We start from the raw sequence: 23980 nt of genomic DNA on the forward strand, positions 1-23980 counted from the left end.
TAAAACAAACCATTACGCAGTGTTTAGCTGGCATTAAAACAGGTCCCAGTGATGACATATCCATCACCATAAAAATTGGAGGTGAAAGCAGCAACCCTCAGCAACACCTATGGCAAAACACACATCTGCCTACCACCTGTAATACTCATAAGAAGGCTCATAAATGTCTGGCTCCTACTTTGCATCTCAACCAAGAAAACAAGCAACAACATGGCGAGGACTGAGCCAATTAAAAGGGCCTCTGCCCTCATTTTCCACTGCCACTCAAGAGTCCTGCCAACCTGCTTTATTGGCATTACTCAATGTAAACATCAGGCTGTCCACAAAAGTGCATTCAGACTGGACATTTGGAATGAGGGTGGTTAAACTCTGGAACAGGCTTCCTACAGAGGTAGTCAATGTCCCATGACTGTCAGTGTACAAAAGACATTTGGATAACACACACCCTCACTAATATGCTTTCACTTTCGGTTAGCCCTCAAGTGGTAATGCAGTTTGACTTGACGATTTTTGCAGATCCCTTCCAACTGAACTATTCTAAGTACTGGAGCATTTTTCATTCAGCTGAACAAAGCCAACGTGTACATAACTGCACTCTGTGTGACAACTCAATCTGGTCCTGCAGGAATAACAAGGAACCCTTTCAAGCTTTTGGGGAGGCCTTCTGCAGGCTGCCTTTGCCTTCCAAGCAGCCAAGCGGGCCACCTTTGGAGCACAACCCCTGGACATAGCTATGCTACAGGACAATACTAATGTTGGGCTTTCACAGGTAGCAGCCAAAGTACCCAAGGGCTCCTCTTCATCTCCTTGCACCAGTACTGAGCCAGCTATGTTGCATGGCTCCTGTGGGGCGATAGGCATCTCCTCATGCCCTTGCAAGGCACATGGGATGGAGTTATACAATTTATTTCCTGAGAGTGGTCTTTCAGAGGCATGGTAGCAGCACAACAGATGCTCCTGTAGCACACTCTGGGGCTTCATGACAGCTCCAGTTAACCCAGTCATTCATACTTAGATTTCTACTGCTTATTTAGTGATGCCTGTGGAGAAGGCCTCTAGGCAAAATAAGGGTATTGATACACTTTTAAGCCACTGTTTTAGTGGTCCAGTTTTACTAAATCATCACTTTACTTTTAATAAATGATCACAAATGGGCCGGAAGAAGTCATTTCTCAAAGCAAAATAATAAACATAGATTTCCATGGAAGTGCTTACTTCTCATTTATATTAGCTGAATCGGTAAGAATCTTCCTTACTGCCACCAAGAACAATGAAAATCTGAATTTTTTAAACAGATCTCACATTCCATCCTGTGTATCCAACTAACAACTTAGTAAGCAGCAGTCGGAGGCATCTTCCACACCTGGCAGCTTCCCTCTGCCCCACATACTGCATTCAATAGTGAGAGGCACTATGCCACCATCAATGCTGTCACTAAACTTCTTCAGTTGTTTCTGTATCACTACTCGCTCCCTGGTTTTAAATTAAATATAACACTAAGCCTGCAGGTTGTTCACAGAAGAGATGTCTGGAGAAGACTTTTCCCAGTGACTTCTAAGCCCAGGAGCTCCACTTCGCTGTGGTAAAGCTCCATTCCCAGGAGACTCCTTGTACTACTTGAGGCTGTCCTCACATGGATTGCTTCTCTGAGCCAGTCTAAGTATGGAGTTGCTATTATTAACAGTGGCTAATTATTAACAGCATTACTAACAGCGTTTCATTTTAGGGCTAATTACACTTTCTTTTTGTACTCCCTCCCCTCACTAATAGGTTATGTGATGGTGTTAGCTACCCATATGATTGGTTTTTGTAACTTTTACTACTGAAATATCCAATGTGGTGCCTCTGTATGTTTACTTACAAACGTTCTAACATGTGGCATTTCCTACTCTAGCACCAGTGGTATGAACTCAAAAGTCTACCAACTAAACTAAAACATTGTGTAAGGAATCCTGTGTTCTTTCCCTTTGCCTTACATCTGAATGCACTGCTCTTCCTAGCCAGCAGCTAGGAAGCCATGACAAGCCTGTCTGCAGTGAGCAGATACTGATAGAACACAAAAACTGCCAGTGGTTCCAGCCTGCTTACATTGGAGATTTGCTGCCCTCATGGGATTCCTTCCGTATATGATGATTTCTGTATATTCTTCATTAGAAAACCACTAAGTCCAGGGTTGCAATGATGATACATCACATTTCTGCAACATGGCTGAACAACACAATAGCCATCCACTATTTGGGTCATGGCACGAAGATGAACAAAGCAGCACAGTCACATCTTTGTGACCAGCTCTGAGCCTTGGGACCGTTATCTCCGGAATCAAAGTCTGTTTCGCTGCTGTCCAGGATATCACATTCATCTCCAGGACGAGTTACTATGGCAACTAAGCCTGGGCTTAGGGATGAAGGCATCACTGTGCAAGCCAACGCTTACTGTGTCAGTAATATGGCTGGGGTATGGCTAACCACAGAAGGTCAAAGAAGTGCAGATATTTTTCTCTGCTCTTCACTGATTTACCATTGAGGATGTCAGAATGATTTTAGTCCCTGCAGCATCACGTCTACTTTGATTTCAGCTTTTCTGCTTTCTCAGCTCAGCAGCAGAGCCCTTCAATACTAAGGATTTCATGAGATCAAGGTGAGCCTGGGGCGCTCCCTCTAGTTCCCCTCCCACAGCATGGAAGGCAGCTAGAGACGGGAGGTGCACAGCCTGCTTGGCATGCCTTGGCACTGACCTGTAACACTGGAAGGAAGAATGAATCCCCCATGCTCCCTGGTTGACTAAAAAGGCACAGATTAAAGAGGTAAAACAGAGTTCATAACTGAGCTCAGTGCAGCGCACTGGAACATCTGGATTCTGCTATACTTGCTTATATCACAAGCTGCCTACATGCAAGATCACAGGCTCTTTATGCATCAGTACCAGTGGTTAAAATTATGCTTTAGCATCCTTTACTCATCTTGCCTCATACATTACAAGCTCTACAGGTTAAACATGCAACATACATGTGGAGATGCTATTACAGCAGGATTTTTTCCCTTGATTAGCACTCATGTTCACCAATAAAAGAAAGCAACAGGAAAACTTCTACTAGCAGTGATCGCAACTAATTTCTTTGTCTGGGTTGGTTAGTTGTCATGGTGTCTTTCTACCCCTCAAAACGCTGAAAAAATCTATGAGAATTGAAGTTAATAGGATCCATCACTCCTAGAACCTAATAACAATGAACTGTGGCTTTCTAGTTTGCTAGGAGTATTCAAACAGCAAAATTTCTGTCCTACCTCATTACCTGAAATGTAAAGACTTCATTGGTAGAAGATATCATGTGGTTAAGACTGAAGTCTTAACTGAACGTACCACGTGTTGAAACTGTTTGAAATGGCTTTAACACATGCTAGATTGTCATAGACATTGCAAAAGCATACTCTCTTCCAGAAAAAACAAGAGTTTGGAGAAGAGGCAGGACTTGCTTGTCTTCAAAAGTCTATGAACACTGACTGCCAAATTAATCACTTCTGCCAAGTCAGTGCTGGATATGAGGTGCCAGTGCTTCAGAACTCATCATTCACTTGGTTGTTAGAAAGCATGCTCTTGGAGTGCAATAACTTATTTCTGATTCACCACCTTTGTTAAAGTGTTTCCCAAAATGCCTCCAAAAGCTTCACCCGATACAAAATTCTGCAAGGTGATCTGAGGTAGCTGCTGCTCCTGTGAATTCTGTGCTCTTCTCCTTGGAAGGAGTCCAGGTGGTAGAAGGGAAGTAGAAGAGCTTTCGGCAAGCCCTGTATGGGAAGACTTCCAAGGAATAGAAGCTGGGCAAGCAATGAAACAGGACTTGGCTGTATCTTCTGAGTCTGACTAGGATGTCACGCTCTTTAGCAGCATCTTCTGCCAGACAGCAGAATCAGACTTCTCCACCTACCAAACTGCAATTGCTGAAGAAGAATCTATGTGGGAGACTCACTTGGTCTCTCTTCACTTCACGGCCTCCTGGGCAGAGCAAGCACAGACCTGGAAAGTCTAAGCATATATATATATATATATATATTTGGCTTTGAGTGATGAGGAATTAATAACCATCTGAAAAAGAGGACGTGCACATAGCTTGGCCAAAATACAGTCTGTAAGTGTCATTCTTGCCTCTGGGGAGGCATTAACTGAGGATTTAGAACAAGAAGAATTTTCAGAAGACAGGCAAGGATCACCATGGATTGTGTGGCTGAAAGTGCATGGCAGACCTACAGTTCCTCTTCTCTCATCTTTAGGGGGAGACAGGAGTAAGAATGCTTCTCCAAATGCTGCAGTTTGAAGCAGCTTAGTAACTGAGTTAGTCTTTCCTCCAGAGACCACTAAGTACAAAACACAATTATTGTTGTTTATGCAGATACAGATGTAAGGAGACAAAAGAGCTTACCCAGACCACATAAAAAAATAAAAGAATAAATAAATAAATAAATAAATCCCCAGCCCAAACAAACAAACAAAAATCCCACACAATTTAGATTAGAAAACAGTTAAGGAAAATTAGAAAATTAAAGTTTCTTAAAAAATACTGTAAACCAAAGACCAAAACAAACCAACTCTATAATTATAATACACCAGAGCATTGCTTGGTTTCCACCCATACAGTGTTTGGGCTTCTGGCTAAAATCGCCCTGTTGGACTGCCTTGAGGAAGAGGTCAGATACCACAAACCACAAAAATGGGTCAGAATCTTCAATTCTAATTTCTCAAAAATTCTGTTTCAGAGACAGTGCCAGTCAGCAAATACACTGCTGTTTATATGCCTCTCTCATTTGCTTTATAGTAATACGTGATTTCCCAGATTTTTGTCCTTACAGAGAGAACTACTTATGTGATAAGCAGTTAACTAACTCTATGACAAAGTATAAATGTAGTGAAATTCAACACAGGCTGCCAATCCGAACAGAATGGAAACAGTAAACAAAGCAGAATTCAATTTTCAATGCGCAGTTATATTAGACTACAAGAAATCAGTGCTGTACACACATACGGACAATTGAACTCCAGTGACGTTGCTTAACCTGCACCCATGTGAAGGGCCACAAATACATCCACTTAGACAGCTCCTATCACTTAACAATTCCAAATGCCTAAGCATAAATTCTACACTTGCAAAAAGGAGTCTATCCTGGACATGAGGATATATCTTCAAGCAGAGGGTGAATATGCCCTGAAAACAGAAGCACATGGGGGCAAAAAGCAGGGATGCAAAAAATGATATACAAATCAAAAAAGCCAGTGGCTTGTAAGATTATGAAGCCTCCGAAACATTAGGCCCTTTTCTCTCGTGCCATCTTCTGCCAATAAATCAAGAAAGTCCAAGAACCCACTTGAAGATTTAGCAAGTATTTCAGGGTCTATGGCAAAGTGAAATCAACTCGTGATGTTCCACATCTTATGTAAGGATAAAAGCACTGCTAACCCAAATGGCTCCAAACACAGCACAAAATGGCAGTGCCTGCAGTTGCTCAGCAATTCCTCAGCCAGACAACATGAGAGCCAGAAGAACGCTTGTGCCAAAGACAGTTAATATGATCATATCGCATTCGAGTCATTGGAGTGATACTGGATAAATGTTATGTTGCATGAGGCTATATAGTAATAGGCAGTAATCAGTAAAAACATTTTAAGTTCTTGTTTTACTACTGCTTCATCACTAGCTATAAAACAACATACTAATAAAGAGCATAAAACTGGAAGAACTGAAATTAACAAGGCGTGTTATGGCAATTTAGAAGTAAAAGTCACTTTAGCAATATAAAACTGAACAATACTGTTTAAAAGAATGAGAAGATTTACCATTCCTTATTAAAAGAAATGACCCAATCAACCAACAACAAAAAGACCAAAGAAACCCCAGATGTTCAGAGTGTCTATCACAGGGTAGTAACTACGGTGTACATATCAAATTGGTAGGCAAAATATAAATGCTGTGTATCAGCCCACTACAGCACTGTCAGTCCCTACCTAGACAACCTTGCACTGACAATGCTAACCACTGAGAGGTGGCAAGAGGGAGGGTGATATTTAGAAGCTTTGGTCAATATGCAGACATCAATTTTGACTCTACAAGTAGGTGTATTTATGGCAGATTCCAAGAATGATTAGCAAGCCATTAGAAAACGAAATCGGCTCCCTCCAAGTTGTTTTTATCAGGCTCTGAAGACACTGCCTAATTTTTAGGAGGACTCTGGTATCATGTGCAGTCAACGTATAATTATTACAGAAATGCAATTGCATCATTAGCATAAGTTTAATTGTATCATTGACATTAGTGATGCCATAACATCAAGCTCAATAATGGATCATAACAAAACGTACAATTAGCACAATTTTTCTCCTTTTTACACCAACCGAAAGTGTTCAGCTTGAAGAAGCCTAATAGTCCCTACAGAAGTGAGCTAGGGCTGAACCTGAAAGGACTGCTGGCTGGTAATTTAGTAATATGGTAATTAAAGTCTTTTCATGATGTAATTACACATCAACTACAAAAGGACAGCTGCTATACAACAGTGCCAGGGTACGTGGCATGAAATGATTAGATTTGAGAAGCTTTAGTGGTTAAACTGAATACCACAGGCATAAGTCTGAGGTATAGCTGGCACCACACAGCACATTATTATTCAAGTCTCACACTTGCAGTTTCCTTAGTCTCATTGTGACAGTAATAGTTTGTTGTACGTACCTTGGTCCTGTGACAGCAGAAGCTGTTCAAAACCCACCTCTATAAGCTTCTGTTGTTTCTAATTCCAGGTAATTTCAAAGCCCAAGCCCTCTTTTGGGCAGAGGCTATACAAATAAGGATTGTGTAAACTCAAAATGTTCAATTACTGACACCGCAGTGTGAAATCTCTCATATATTAGCCTGCTGGAAATGTAGCTTGATTTACCTGCACTTGTTTTTTAAAAATTTATTCTAGTGTGGGGGCAGAGAAAGTAGAAGGAGACTGAGGACAGAAGAGGCATAAATGAGTAGGTGAACTCGAGGAAACCAGAACGCTGCTGAAGTACTGAGGGTTTTGGCAGCTACTTCCAAAAGCAACAAGCATGAGGCACATGTTTGGGAAAAAAAAAACAACAACAAACCCCACTCTTCTAAAAAACATGTAAGCATTTTGTTTAGTAGTTTCCTCATTATATTTCTCGCTTTCCTCATTTGTATCTGTACAAAACAAAAAGTTGACAGTGCAAGGCATGAGACAGTAAAAATGCACGTATTTTTCCACTAACACAAATAAGGAACTTCTTGGCTACGTGACTTGGCTCTTAAAAATACAACAATGCACTGTGTGCCCTGAAAGTAGGCAGACAAGCTCAGAGCTGCTTTTCTAGTCCTAAAATGTCATTTTAGGAATGAGAAGCAACTTGGACGTTTCACAGAAACTGCAGGCCCCCCTCTTACCCCTTTCCTGAAACATGAGAAGCAGTGGGAGAGAGACTCAAATCAACCAGACTTCTACACTGTAAAGCTTCTCTTAAAAATATTTAATTCAGCTAGGAAAATCTATAAGCAGGCCCATGTGAAAATGAAATGTTTTAGATATTCAGAGAGTTATGCTCAGCGTGAGTAAGGTTTCCACGAGGTCCATTTGGAAAGTGGAAAACCAAACTGTTTTGGATCTGAAGTGACTCTGTTACCTATAGGGACCTGAGGAATGAGTAGAACTTCAGCCTCACTTCAAAGATTACCTGGCCTTGCCAGAGGCTTCCTTCTTTTCCTCTTTTTCTAAAAGATGTTTTGGATGGGTTTAATGAACATTCAAACCACTGAGTGGTTTTAACTAAGGTGGATACTGGGACTTCCTCAAGATCACCACCAATAAAATGCTCCTATGAGCATCCACAGGACTCAATGGAGCTGCTCGTAGGAAGCAAGAGGAAGATACCTGGGGACTGCAAGCAGCCAGACATTTAAGACTGAAGACCTCATCCCTCAGAAGCAGGTCCTGCACGGCCAGTTTTGCACTGCACAATTAAGGAACAAAGCAATTAGCTAACTCTATGGAAGAGACTCAACCACACTTCATAGCACTGTTGCAAAGGACAGCACGATTACTTCTAACCTGATGGAAAATAAATAAAATGTAGCACAGTTAGTGGTTCTGAGGAGTGGGCAGATGGTCAACTCAAACATGTTTCCAGGTATACTCTGCAAGGACTCACCTGCAAGGACTCATTCATTTGCCACTGGATGAGAGAAGAAGATCTGCGTGTCACTTGTCAAGAGGAACTTGGTGAGTAATTTGCAACACACGTAGCAAATTTAGCAAATTAAGATCACTAGCATGAAAAGCAAAGCACTTTATGTGCAATGGATTTGTCTTCCTACACATTTTAATGCAGCAAGATGCAATAAAAATATTTGGTTTAAGATTCAAAACACTTTACTCTTGAGTGCTGTCTCTGTGAACAGAGGGGGGGAGAACAGTACAAACATGAACTGTGTGCACACAAAACCCAAACAACACAAACATTTAACTGTAGCGGTCTTCATCAAAAGACAATACAGTTCAGTATCTGTACAGACTTCAGTTACTCAGCTACTAACTGAACCCAAATGCAGTCTGTGTCACGCACAGAACTACTCTCTGCTGGCCTGTTTATGCAGAGCACTGCCAGAAGAAACATGTGAAGGTATGAAGTCTTGCAAGAACAGCCTCGTTCTCTCTGGCAGTGGTATGGGCAGAGAATGAGAGAGAGGGAAGGAATGCAAGTGAGAGGCTCCCAGCATGTTCCTAGTTTTAGCTAAGTCAGAAAAAGAAGGAGCTTTTCATCATGAGATTTAAAGCATCCAATTTCTAACTAAAGCAAAGTTACAATTTTTGAACTACAGCATTCAATTCTGAGAAACAGGCAAGTACATGAGTCAGAGCAGGACACAGTAAAAATCCTAACTTCTGGATAGCCACCCCCGTGCAGGAGTAGTAGATATTTACTATAATACTATTTTCAATTATATTAAAATCTGATAGCCAGGTGGTCTTCCAAGGCCAGACCTAGGGAAAGCAGCCTCAGGATCAGCAGTTCCAGATGTAGTCCCCCATCAGTGTTTAACATACAATTCTACTACACCTGTTTCAAAGGCTCTTCAACATCTTTTCACTTCTCTGCAACCATCAAGTCATTCAGAGACAGTGACAAGGAAGAAAAGATGAGGTAGTCACCTTGAGTGCATCCACCACTCAACTAAACACTGGAAGTAAGTCTATCATTACTTTTTGCATTAATTTTTGTGAGAACTGTTAAGAACCCAGCCAAAAACCAGAACCTCCTGGTGATGCTACTTGCTACTAAGGAACTTGGCAATACCAGATCTTGGGAGTTTGGGTGTGGAAGTAGAAGAGACATCACACTCACTTACCTGCTATCACCAGCATTTGCCACGTAAAGCTTCCCCAGTAAATACACCACAACAAGGGCTGTGCAGCCACCAGAAATATTATACACGGTCCTCTCTCTTTCTATTTGTAAATCCTATAGGAAGAGAAAATAAAATGTATTAAGGACAGCACTGTAAACAATAGTTTAGAAAATGGAGATTCCCCTAAAAAATTACAATTTTCTTCAAATGCAAGTCCCACTAGCTTTCTTTACTATTGCAGTTACGGGTACATGCTCAGAGAGAATGGAAAGTCTTGGAGTACCAACTGCTTATGATACAAAGTTGGGGATAAAACAGGACAGGACTGTAAAACATCAGGCATCATGGAATAAAGGGCAATGCTGAGAGATGCAAGAGATTTTGCTATGGAAAAAGCACAAAGAAGGCAAAGATAAATGTAGCTGAACAACAGATACACAGTGGTATAATTGGAGAGCACTTTACGTAGACAGAAAATAATTAACAAGACCTAGCTATGACATGAATAACTACCTGGTCTCCAAAGTGGAGGCTAGGATTGTGGAGTGTACACCTTAACAAACAGCAGCAAGACACACTGATGCAACAGTGCTACCCTTTAGAAATAGAGAAAGGAATGATGCTAAACTTGTTAACAAAAAAACCCCACCATGAAACAGAATAACATTGGTAGAACACCAAAAAAATACCAGTACTATGCATTCACAGAATTGCCAGGATGTGCCACAATACGTAAGGCTGTATCTTGTCTCACTGCTTTTATGAGACCCTGGAAAGAATTTGTGAATATGCACTGATTTAGAGATGTGTGAACCTACTCAAACAGTTCTTCCTGTGTTAAACATCCAATTGATTCTGAGTTTAATAAGAAGCACTATATAAAATACCATATTAATATAAAAAGCCCTTCTGCTTAATAGACGTGGAGAACACAGGTCACATCTGTCAAGCCCAGCAGTATACATTACCCCAAGAAAGCTTAGAGACCACGAAAAAAAAAGGTAAATGAGCTACTTCCCAGTACTCCATACATCTTCAACAAAACTAATTGTATCCCAGTGAACTCACTCTGTTGCCTCTTAGCTTAGCATCTGGTAATAACCCAACATGTTAGAAGTCACCCTCCTCTCCTGAGTCTGGAGTCCAACCTAATACCAAAATGGTCTTTCCCTGCAATACTGGATTCAAATGGGGAGTGTCATCTTACATAGCTATTGCAAGTAACTAAGGGATCTTTTCAGCTAAACCTTGCCTACTTGTATGTGCTTTTCATTACAAATGTATTTGCCTCTCAGTGTGCTGTAGTTCATTATTTGCATTAAGCAACAAACAGCTCAAATTGTCCATGCCTTGGGGTATGGGATTTAGAGCTTTATTTCAGAGCTCTGTTTATCCAAGTAAAAGAACCACAACAAATGCTAAGTATAACAGCTGCAATTTGCTTGAAAACCTGCCACACCAAAGCAAGCCAGGGACTGCTCTTTGTTTCCTACACATTTCTGGAGAGGGAGGTGATGCAGGACGGCAGCGGGGATGTTGGGCAGCGCTCAGCCACTGTCCTGAGCTAGCTGGGCAGGGAGGGCTTCTAATTCTAATAGTGCCTGTCACAAATAATGTGACTGAGCAGGCCAGAGTGCTGATCCTATTTGTGCCATCAGCACAGCATCGGGGAGGGTGGTGGGGAAAGCAGAGGTGCACAGCGCTACCCGACATGGCCATCATCTGCTGCACAGAGGAACTGCAAGCCGCTCTGCTGCAGACAGTGGGTTTTGTCATGGCTCCTGCTACTCAATGCAAGTAGTTCTTTGTTTTTTTTCCCCTTAAGTTATTTTTTTTTTATTATTTTTATTTTTGGTAGGTAGGCTGTGGTGAAGGCCAGGAGGAAAACACCTCAAAGCTCAAATCAAATCTTGCAGAGCCTTTTGTCACAGACATGGGCTTGTTGCAAACGCCACTTTATCTAATCTTGCCATAGAGAAGCTGATTTTCCTCCCCGTGGTTTCCATATATTTTTAAATTAAGCTGAAAAGAGCAGTTCAAAGGAAGCAGATGTCTCTAACCATCAAAATAATTTAAACTTACAAATACTACAGTGGATTTTCCAGGCACTGCCAGGAATTTTAAAATAGCTTCATCTCCGCTGCTCAGAGCATCCTCTGAGACCTTGAAACAAAGTACAATTCCTCACCTGGTTTCAGCCCTGTCACACGTACGCTTCACGAGTGCTGGAATGCCTATATTAAAATTTATTCCCTTCAATAACAAGAACTCAGAAGTGTTTATTATGGGGTGGAGAAGATGGATAATCCTTAGGGCCTCGTTCTCAGAGTTTGCTTAACTTAAACAAGATCTTGTGCGCTGAAGGAGGTTTCCTGTATCTCAACAAAATTTGAGGGGAAAAAGGTAAAACGAAATAAAATGAAGCCCACCATTACTACTAACTCATTCCGATGTAGAGATATCGGCTTTTAATGAAACACATTTCATCAGTGCTGCTGGGGAAGTGGTGCAGCACAACACAAAGAGGGGCAGAGCATCTCTGAAGCCTTTAGGGGTGTAAAGAGTTCTAGATGAAGGCCAAGTACATACAAAACCTTCTTAATTTCATACCTGGGTAAGATTTCAGAGCAACCTTTTTTTCTCTTCCCCCCCTCCTTCCTTTTCCGTAGGATGCAAAACATTTCTATATAGCAACCTGCCTGTAGGGGAAGAGTTGAGCTAACCTGGGCTGAATCATACTTCTAGTACTTGAGGGGAGCATATAAACAGGAGGGGGAATGACTGTTTAAGAGGGTGGATAGTGATAGAACAAGGAGGAATGGTTGTAAACTAAGACAAGAGAGGTTGAGGTTAGATATTAGGAGGAATTTTTTTCACTCAGAGGGTGGTGACACACTGTAACAAGTTGCCCAAGGAGGCTGTGGATGCCCCATCCCTGCAGGCATTCAAGGCCAGGCTGGATGTGGCTCTGGGCAGCCTGGTCTGGTGGTTGGTGACCCTGCACATGGCAGGGGGGCTGAAACTGGATGTTCATTGTGGTCCTTTTCAACCCAGGCCATTTTATGATTCTGTGATGATGATATGATCCCTCTTTCAGTCCAAAGGGCGGCGTGGGGCATACTCTCAGATCTCAACAGAGCTGGAAAACTTCACTCGACAAGTAGAAAATGAGTATGAACTGCAGGCTGGAGAATGAAGGGTGAAGAATTAGATGACTCATTAGTAGCTGTGATAACACCTTCCTAAAATCTGTAAAGTGGTCTTTAAAAAAACAAACAAACAAACAAAAAAAACCAAAAACCAAAAAAACAAGGGGGGAGAGGGGAAGAAAAAAAAAAAAAAGGATTTTTGTATCCTCTGCTGAAAAGGCTGATATTTAACGCCAGGGAGGGAAATAATCTGTGCTCTGCCCCCTACTGAGTACGGGGAATGCTGCGGCAGGCAGCAGCAGGGCACCCACAAGGGCTGCCTTATGCCCAGCCCTCCCAGGAGATGGAGGCAGGCAGCACCTTCTCTACCGACTGCAGCACCAGCCTGAGGATGCAATGTCAGCACTAGGGCAGCTGACCACCTGGGGGGTGTATCTTCAGCACCTGCCTCACTAAGGCTTGGACCTGAGCAAAAACGCTCATTTGTCATACTAGCTTATTTTCTAAAAACAAAAGCCGGATACGCCATGAAGGCAGCGCTGTTTGCTCAGTCGGAGGCTCACAGCGGCTTGCTCGTGCCACCTCGTGGAGATCTGCTGCAGCAGAGGGAGAGCTTAACAAGAATTCAAAAGACATTTGGGTGAAAAAAGAAAAGGTACCAAAAAACCCCATCTCCTGACAAAAGGGAATAAAACCTTCATTAGGCAGACCTGTCAGGTTCAACTTTTAATTAAAAAAAGCCCATATCTTTATATATCCAACATTTTCACCAAGTTCAAAGGGCTCCTTTCAGTACGAGATGTTTCAGGAAACAACACCGAGATGTCTGCCTGTGAGTCCAGAAACGTGAGCTTTCACCAAGAGCTGGGTAAAATGATACACTCTGCTGGCATGAAACCCTTGAAAATCATTCAAGTTTTAACTGCACTGAACTACCTCAACAATATCCACAGTGTTCCAATATAAAGCAGCAGCTGACAAACAACATACTGCAGAGAAGGCCCAAAGATCACTAGGAGCATAAGCCAGCAGGAAGTCATAGGTGGGATGAATCATCACAAGCACAGATGAGATGCATGAGCACTGATCTTATGAACCACAGAATCCTTAGGCAGACATTTATGCAAAAGAATGCAATTTATGCAATTAGTCTTGTCCCTAGACAGCATACAAACACAAGACACCACCTAGAGTTTAAGGTAGATACGATTATCTACTGCTTTCCTTAATCTCACTTGTTTATAATGCCAGGAACGTACTGCATTAAAATAGTCATACTTACAGTCGTTTATATAGCCAAGTACAAGTTGGAATTAATTAATTATTCAGGGAGGAAAACAAGATACTCTTCACCGTTTGGAAAAAGGGAGGACAGATTACTATGATCCACATCCAGAATAACCAGCCATCACATCTGTAATAAGTTATCTAAGGTTTCTATACTTATCCTGTATTACAGCCTTTCCACTGCTCTGAGAAACAAGCTTTCAGGAAAATCCCCAGCCAAATACTAGGGTACAGCAGACAGGCAGTATCACCTCTTTCCTCCTTTAGTGGTAGAGGGAACAAGCTAGTTCTTCCTTTCTGAAGAGGGAGAACTAAACTAACAGGAGGTTTTCACACGTCCTCTTTCCTTTCAGCAGGCAGAAACTCAGCCCAGTTGCTGCAGTGCATTAATATGTTCTCAAGTCCCACACTGACTGATGCCTAAACTATGGCTGTAGATTTACTTGTGGACACCTCGGTTTGTGAACATGTTTGCCTGTACATAGTTGGGAAGAAAGGATAATTCTGCAAGATAATTGCTATTCTGAACTCAAAGTGAAACATCACTTTGTTATAACAACTGAAGTCCCTAATTAGATGCATGCACTAAACAAAATTCATATATATCAGAAAAAACTATGATTGAATCCTGCCTTTGTACTTCTTTTCAGGCAACAAATAAAACCTCTGGGAAATGTTCATTAGTTCAAAAACCTGCTCAAAAAAGAGGCCTTAAAAAAAAACAGAGAGAGAGAGAAAAGACATCTCTCAAGACCTGATCCCAGATGTACTTGCTGACAGACCAAGTCTCTGCTCTGCCTGACTAGAATTATTTCTAAGACTGAGAAGGGCTGAATGGGGAAGTGCAGAGCAACTGTATCAATTATAAAAATTCAAAGAGAAAACAGCTTCCAGTGGGGAAATCTGAGAATATTCTGCTTCCACGGGACCCTGATCTTTCCCCAGATGTTCAAGCTGTACACAAATCAAGTGGGTGGCAGGAATGTCTCTCATGCCCCACTCACCCACTCCCAACCAACCTCACTCAAGAGCTGTACACGCTCCCCACAGACACTGTCTTACGAGCTACCCCAATGCTACTCATACTGCTCATGGCACTACCTGCGATTTAGGATCCCACTCCTGCTTGAATGCTAGTGAGCCTGGCAGCAGTTCCCATAGACCAAAGAACAGCTCGCTGCCTCACACAGATTTTTGTGCTTTGAGGCACTTAAACACTATCTACATATAGACAGAATTATATAAGTAGGAAAAAATAAGTGAAAAAAAATATATTCCTTACTGTTTGTTTTGCCCAGGCCACGTGACTGATGGGCATACGAAATGTGAACGTCAGTACCTAAAGATATACATACCATTTCCTTGAATGCACTTTCTATAGCCCCAATAACCAGGCACTCATGTGGGATCTTCTTCTCGGTGAAGAAGCGTGTTGGAGGGGTGCTGGGTGAGCCCGGGGCCCCCACGCCGCCCCTCAGGGAGGCTGCCCGTGTCAGTGTCCTGCTGTTGGAGGACGTGTTGTCAGGTTCCTCTCCCAGGCAGGTGGGTGGGAGGACAGCTGTGTTCCTCAGGATGTCCACAATCTCCTGCAGCTGCTCCAGAATGTGGTGCTGCAGCAGTTTGGAAGCAACCACAGCCGCTCCTGACCCAGCATGTCCATCAAACAGGGACCAGTAGTACAGGTTGATCCCATCTCCGTCCTGGGAAGACAGGAGGGAAAGAAAGGAAAAGAGACTGTCACATGGTCATGCAACCACAAGTGAGATTAAGGAGCAGGCAGTGGCTCAGCAGCAGCAGGTAAAGCACAGGTAACTCTCTGAGAGGTAACTTTCCTACTAAAATGGAGAAATACCCAGCATGTTAGTGCAAACCTTGCAGAAAATAGATGTGTACTAGTGCCTATTTTTTAAAACACTCTAACTCAGAAACCTAACAAAAGGATGAACTTGTAGCCTTTTCCACCTTCCATTCATCACAGAACACTCGGGCCAAGTGATTCTGTGATACTGAATTAATCTCCTAATGACTGTGTAAAAAAGTATTTGAGAGTCACATCATTGATATGTGATGGATCTACCACTTTAGAGAGGAAAGCTACACAAGATGGCACCTGGTGCTTCAGTGACAGATCCTTTTCTGATTGGACATTTGGCCAAGGACCTATTTAGTACCAAGCTGCAGTCCCTACCTCCATGACAGGTAGGTATGGCCCACCATGCTGACAGATAAGACAGCTAAGACTTTTCATACCAGTGCCAGCTTGTAAACCAGCACAGAGGTCCTCAAGGAAGGTATAAATAAGTGGTTCCAGCCCCATTCCACCCATGCTAGCTTACACTTCCACTGTCTAAATATTCCCAGTCTTCTGACACGCTTCTTGTATAGTACTAGAGTTACATAACCCCTGCTCAGAACAGCAAGTGTTTCAGCACAGCTCTCAGAATCATGGCATCTCACACAGAATCATGGTTCTCTACTCAGACTTGTTCAGACAGGTGTAAGTCAGCTCTGCTCTTGCTCTGATTTGAGCAGAAACCATGCTCTTATAATGGTGTTCACTATCACTAAGACAGGACCCATTAGCCATGTCAGGAGGCAGACCAAGTTCTGGGCAGAATAACTTCAGACTGCCTGAAAAAAACATTAAAGAGCCTCAAGTTTTCTGCAAAATGCATCACGACATCTTTAGCAAAACATTTAAGGAGTAACAATATCTGTCTTTGCACGATGACATATTTGACAGCAGGATCAGGAAATGATATCTACAGTCTCGTTTGCCCTGTTTCTTCTTAACTCCGCACCTTCCCTCAGCTTGGCTGAAATAATTGTTTGTGGGGCTGCCCTGCAAGTCAGGCAGGAGTAGAGTAATACAGACACAGAAATAAATGATTTTGCAAGGAACTGGAATCAGGCAAGACTGCTGCAAAACACCAAATACTATGAAAGCATAACCTGCATCTCAGAACAGTCAATTAACCTTAAAATATACATATATATGTATCTGTATGTTTCTGTCTGTCATTAAATTTAGGATAGCAGACATGATGGATAGCAGGCTGTGAACTGCAGCTCCTTTTACCTTCTGCTGTTCCAGTTGCTCCACAAAGGTGCCGACCACTGGCAACAGGACAGAGGAAACAGATCAAAGTACAAACACCATGAACCATCACTCACAAATCCAAAGGAAATTATTCATTGCTGCCCTGAGCTACAAAATCCAAAACCTAATGCAAAACATCTCTTTTGGCAACATGTAAATAGACCATCTCTACAAGTTCACACTGTTCAAAGTGCAAAAGGTTAATTGCTGAAAAAATACTATTACTTACAACTTTCTTTGAAATGCGTATTCTTATGTCTTGATTATAAAAAATTACTCTTGTTTTAAGCCGATGCCATAAACACAGACAGCATACAGCAAAGTTCAAACAAATCCTTCACCATTTCATTAAGAATATAGTCACATATACGGTCAAGTTTCTTCAAGTCCAGATCTTATCAAGGATAGGAATTCAACGGTCTATCTTGTGCATTCTTCATTTCATTACTGAAATACTAAGAAATGAGAGAACTGTCCTGCAGTACTGGATTACTCACCACAGTAATTATCATACAGTGGTAGGGGAAAACAAATACGAAAAAATACCCCACTGTTCTGAATGCATCTCCTTATCCAGCCCCACTCCATTGCCCAGTCTGGTACATTCAACCATCAATGTGTTGTGAATTTTTACCCCTGAGGGCATGACTGGCAGTTGTGCCAGCTCACTCTTGGCTCAGAACTGCTCCAAGTTCACCCTACAGTTGGCCGTAAAGTTCTGCTTAAACCATTTTTAACGTGTAACAGGATTACTGACCAAAAAATCTCTTTGTGAAAATAGCTGGCTTTTTGTGCAAAGTGTGAAGTAGTTTGCCAACAGAAACAAACATCCCAAACTGCAAGTGTTTTAACTAAAAACTGAAATCATTTATTTAAAGCACCAATACTGCCTCCTGGAAGTAGTTGATCAAGTTACTTCTGCTTCCATTCTCTTAGGGTTTGGTTCCCTGGACAAAACACCTCACTCATGAAACACAATGGACAGATAATGCTTCCAATCTCTAACTGAAAAAGAAATACTTTACCTTCCACCTACTGTGTGTGGGAGAGATGTGGCTCTCCAGTACGTAGAAAGATTTGGGTTGGAAGGGACCTTAAAGATCACCTAGCTCCAACCTCCCAGCTGTGGGCATGGACATATTCCACTAGGTCAAGCTGCACAGGACCCCATCCAGGTGCCTGGTCCTGAATACCTCCAGGGATGGGGCATCCACAGCTCCTCTGGGCAGCCTGTGTCAGTGCCTCACCACTCTCACACATTTAACCTACTTTTTTTCAGTTCGAAGCCATTACTCTTTTTCCAGTCACTGTGATCTCTGATAAAGAATCCCTCTCAAGCTTTTCTGCAGTTCCCTTTTAGGTACTAGAAGGCCTGAATGAGGTCTCTCCAGCCTTCCTTCTCCAAGCTCCATCATTCTGTCTCCATAGAGAGGTGCTCCAGCACTCTGATCATCCTTGTGGCTCTCCTCTGGACCTGATCTCCATGTCCTTCTTATGTTGCAGACATGAGTGCTGAACACAGGACTCCAGATGGGGCTGCACAAGGACAGAGCAGAAGGGGACTATGACCCCCTTCACCCTGCTGGCCACCCCTCTTTTGATACAGACCAGAGCATGGCTGGCTTTCTGGGCTACACATGAATAGTCTCATGCTTTCCTCAGCCACAAGGCAAATAGAAACCTAATTAGAAGAAGCTGTAATACTCTTTACCAAGTTGTGAAAAAGACCAGTATCCGCTTAAAGAATTTAAGGAATGATGTCCATCAAAATTTGAACTGGTCTGAATGCATTATACAGGGCTGCATATTCTTGAACACAAATCAGAGAACTAAAGCTGTCACCGTAACAAATATTGTGCAGCATCCCTGTTCCAGAAGTTGGTCATCCCTGTTCCAGAAGTTGGTCTTCCAGAGAAGGACAAGTGAAACATGCACAATCAGTGCAGAACTGACAATGAGAATTAAAAAAATTAAGTAATGAATATGTATTTTACTTACACTAGTATGACTTGTAAATAGCAGCAATTCATGATGCTCTATTGCCTTAACTTTAGTTGGAATCTGCAGGCATTACTATAACAAATGTTAGTCTCCACAAACTTATGAGTATTTCTGTGAAACCTGATTAACTTCTTAACTTATCAAGAGAATAAACATGAATAAAATATTAGTTGTCTAAATAAAGAAGCAGAAATAAAACTCCTTTTCCCCACCCTGAAAATAAAAACATCTCCTTTGTTTGAAAAGACGTAATTCTCCAACACTCCTACCAATTTGATAAGAATTAAATATATGGTGTAAATAAGGCAGAACTCAGAATGAATAAAGGCTAGCAGTTAAGTCAAAAGGCACAAGAAGATCTTTGTTTTTCTCCCATAACTGAGATGCCCTCCGTAACCACCACACTATTACCTATTTTGGTGTGCATATGCACAGCTTTCTCCATCTGTCCTGTTTGAGAAGCTTGGAATTTCTTGCCAACACAAAGATATTACTGTACTTCAAACTGTGAGACACTGATTTCTACTAACTCTAGTGGCATTCTTTCTTTATGAGTTCCTATTCATAACTGAAAGTGGACAGAGCCCTCAGCTGGGAATATGATCAGTTCACACATCCTGATCTAGTTTAGATTTTCTTTCGAAACAGTCAGATTCAACATTCTGAATAGTAATCAAATACATCAAGAGAAAACAGATCCTTCACTGTGCTGACCTTCCAATTCATTTCCCATATGCGCTGGGAAATTTAATAAGCCTCAGACTCCTCAACTGCTGACTTTGCATTCAAGAAGGCTCAAGAGTCTCCTGGGTTTTGTAATTGTAAAACATAATTAAGACAGGCAAAGGTTTGGGTCAAGTAATGGATGAGAAATCACAATAGAAAATGCATATGTACAAATAATTGCGGCTTGGATATAGAAAAAAACAGGGCAGTGTTAGTCATAAATAGCAATCAATTTCAGACAGTTTCCAGGTGAGCTACACAGTGGTCCCATGCTGTAAACCTTCAGAGCATTTTTATTTGATTAATTCAAAGCAGGCATTGAAATATGTTTCCACTCAAGAGTCTGAAAAACAAACAAACAAACAAACAAAAAAACAAACACAAAAAAATCTGCAATCCACTCAACTACTATTGTACCAAATATGAACTACACATAGAAAAGGTGTAAGAGCAAGTACTGGGTTCTAATACAGTCTGAATTGCATGAGCAACTGCCATCCTATCCTCATTTAAAAGCTTCCTTATGGCTCCAGCAATGTGCTCAGCTACATATAGCAGATAATTATCCTTCCGTTGTACAAAACAAATACTCCTTCCCATCTCTGTGACATGAAGAAAACTGCAGAACTATTAATTATGTATCTCCAGGGTACAATGACAATTAATAATGCATGACATTGCGTGACATTAAGTCCTGCCACCTGACTGTCACTATGACAATCCCCTAGTGTTTGATTGGAGTTCCACCCACTGATGGCCTCCAGTGTTCACCATCATGGTGTCCCTCAGTTCGAGGGCACTTCAACTGTGTGAGCAGGCACTGCCAACATGGATGCAAAAGGATCAAGGGGCCCCACAGGATCACCTGCGGTAAGGCAAAGCCTGGCTGTAGAGGTTTATATACAGCTAAACTCTGCTGTAAGGGAGAGAGCTCTCATTACCCTTCTTCAAAGGAAAAGGGAGAGAAAATATGATGAAAAGGGGCTTAAGGATTGAGATCACTCACCAAGTATTGTCACAGGCAATGCAGATTCAGCATAAGAGAGATTAATGTAATTAATAACTGTCTAGATCATTGAGAAACTGGAGACAAACTGAAAACATCTTCCCATGCCCTTCTACATTCACCCCTTTCCACCTACTCCCCTCAGGGCAGTGCAGGGGAATGAGGGCTGTAGTCAGCCCATAATGCTTGTCTTTGCTGTTCCTCCATGGTCACTCTGTAAACTTTTTTTACAATAAGGGTGGTGAGGCAGTGGAATAGGTTGCCCAGAGATGTGGTGGATGTCCTGTCCCTGGAGACATTCAAGGTCAGACTGGATGGGGCTCTGAGCAACCTCATCTAGCAGCAGGTGACCCGATTCACTGCAAGGCAGTTGGACTAGATGGTCCTTCAAGTTCCCTTCAACTCAAACAATTCTATGATTCTCCTGGGCTGCAGGGAGTTTCCAATCCATCCTGGAGGACCTTCCACCCTCCCTTCTGCACTCACCTTGATGCCAGTAGGTCTGTTCCTCCTCTCACATCGTTCCCGCTCCTCTCTCCCAGCTGCTGTTGCACAGCAGTGTTTCCCTTCCTTAAATCTGCTCTCCCAGAGCACACCCAGCGTTGCTCACAACTCAGCTCCACCCAGGGGCAGGTCTGTGCTGGAGCAGTAGTAGCTGGCTCTGATCTTACACGGGACTTAGCTGCGCTGCTCACCTCTGCAGCCACCCTACTATCAAAACCTCGCCACATAAGCTCAATACATCAGCATGGCTTTGCACTGCTCCCTTGAGCTGCACTGCTGACTGAAAGGCTACAGTGATGGAGTCAGAGAGAAATAACACTAATCACACAAGTACAAATCCAGTGGCCATCCCAGTTTCATAAGCTCCCCAAAAAACAGGGCTAAACAAACATGGCATTAGGCCTTCTCAAACATTCAGTGGAAAATCTAAGGAAGATGAAGCAGATTGAATTAAATGAAGAGATGCCAAGTTTCAGCCTGCATTTTCCTTGTGCACAGTGCCTTAAAGAAACTAAGCAAAAACTGAAGAAATCTCTCTCCTCTTCAGACAAATACTCAGTAAATCACTTCCCTCATCTCTCATCCAATGTTTCTACGAAGTGCTTCAGTACTCAGAGATGATTTCAGATCGTGTGTTACAGTGGGACATGATGTCCCCATGAGGCTTTTACAGGATTCATCCCCTGGCTTTCTTAATAAACACTTGCTGGGCTGATATTACACCATGCAGTGGAGTATCTCAAGGCTATATTTATACAGGGCTCGATCCCCAGAGGTCCTTTCTAACCCCTATGATTATATATTTTTGATACAGATTTAACTCGTCATATTTAGCACCGACTCAGACATTTTTTAGTAGTATTCACTTCCAATGCTAACAATGCAATGTGAGGGAAAAGTACAATATTCAACTTCAACATTAAAATACTAAAACAACAACAACAAAAACCATTAGAAACAGTGTGTACTACCTCCCCTCTCCCTCCCCCTCTCCTTTTTCAGTATCTTCAAGCAGCAAAAACATGTACAAAGGAAAAAATCCAACTAATTGCTAGTGTAAGACTGCCCTCTAGTAGAAAACTTTCTCCAGGAATATACTGCTTGTCTTGGGAAAATACATAACAAATTTAAACTCAGGAGCTGTGGTCCAATAACGTAGTAGAACAGGTTTTACACAACTAAATTATGAGTGCTACAGCACCTTCAACAGTCAGATATAAAACAGAAGTAAATTTGTTGGTAAGAAGAGAAAAAACAAGGTAACAAATAGTACGGAAATGGTACTATATTATACATATCACTTGGCTTTTCAGTTCTGACATTATGCTCTCTTCTGGTCAAAATACGTTAGAAATAAAGTAAAGAAGATCTCAAATAAAAAGGTTTATCTTAAGAAACTTGAAAGCAAGGGGATGGTTTTTCCAAAACAGAGATAAAACACACAGAATCCAAGTAGGAAATACACTAAAAAAGAAATAATTTTCTGAGCTATTTCACACAACACAGCCTCATCTAATATCCAGTCATCCCGATGACAATTCAAATGAGTAAACAAAAAACACCCAAAAATAGCTTACGAAAATATGTAATCAGATATAGACCCTATCATTATCTTACTGTAACAGTATGGTGTCTGCAGTGTTATGTAACATCGAGGCTAATTAAGACATGTTTCTGATAATGAAGTTTTATGGGCCTGTATTTTTAATGCAATCTACACACACTAAGTGCATAACGTTTGAAAAAGAGTACCTTCTGGTGAAGATGATTAACTGTGCAGTAAGTTGTATACAATACAGTTTGACTTTGCTCTCCTGGGAAGCATCTGATAGTACTCAAAACTGAAAACTGACTGGATGTGGGAAACATCGTTGTGAACCTTCCTGTGTCCCATGCATGCTCCCAGAATATGAAAACAGAGGCAGATTGAATACTGCTACACCCATCTGCACCAGGGATGCAGAGGTACCTGATCTGTTTACCCAGAGGCTAGACCTAGAACTTAATAGATATAGGATATAGAAGTAGAGTGAGCATCCCTATGCAGTACCAAAATGCACTCCTAGACAAGTTGGCATCTGCTTCAGGGTCCTTGCAGTGAGCTGTGTGCATGACAACAGTAACTTTGGTGTCAAACACACCCATCACATGGACTAAGCATGTTGTTGCTTATTTTTATGTATATAAAATACATAACATGCAAGTACTGTGGACAGATACGTGCTTCATTAAAAACAATCAGTGCATACAACAATTAAATACGCACAAAGAACCAAACACTTGTAAATCAACATCAGACTGCTGGATGGTCTAAAACAGACTTTTTTTTAGTAGACTATTAAAACAAATTCTATTTTGCCTGGCTTGTGTGTATGCAAAACTCCTTAATCTAAACAAGTACGGGGAACAATTCTTTATCTTGGAGAGTGTAAAAACATACTTGAAAAAAACTATGACAGTCTGAATGCAATGGGGAATATAAGCACATGGGAACTGGTACAGATGATTTTAAGAAAGATTTGGAAAAGGAAAGAACAATATTATTTCTAAGATTCTAACAGAGCGTACATGGCATACATCACTGTCCCCAGGTAGAGAAACAGTCAGTGATCACTGAATTCAGGGTGCCGGAGGACCTTAACCTACATACATAAACCAAGCTTGTGATACTGCTTCAGTAAGAAGAATACAAAAGAAGAATCCAAGCGACTAAACCAAACAGTGATGCTGTTATCCTTGCAGTGACCTTCAATGGATAACTTAAACACAGCCATTAATCTCACAGTATTCTGAAGCAGTAAATTTCTCATGATTATGTTTTC

At 41.7% G+C, this 23980-nt stretch overlaps 1 protein-coding gene across 1 annotated transcript in view; it reads right to left on the minus strand.

Annotated features, from left to right (window-relative positions):
• The window catches only part of PPM1H (protein phosphatase, Mg2+/Mn2+ dependent 1H), a 122575-nt gene that overhangs the window by 43613 nt on the left and 54982 nt on the right, over nucleotides 1–23980 (minus strand). Inside the window, exons 3-4 of the mRNA XM_015855388.2 lie at nucleotides 15177–15521; nucleotides 9386–9498 (exon numbers count right to left, since the gene is read on the minus strand). Of these exons, the coding sequence (XP_015710874.1) occupies nucleotides 9386–9498; nucleotides 15177–15521 (458 nt within the window). The remainder of the gene's footprint in view (nucleotides 1–9385; nucleotides 9499–15176; nucleotides 15522–23980) is intronic.

Source organism: Coturnix japonica, chromosome 1 (assembly GCF_001577835.2).
Source record: "Coturnix japonica isolate 7356 chromosome 1, Coturnix japonica 2.1, whole genome shotgun sequence".
In the NCBI taxonomy this organism is placed as follows: Eukaryota; Metazoa; Chordata; class Aves; order Galliformes; family Phasianidae; genus Coturnix; species Coturnix japonica.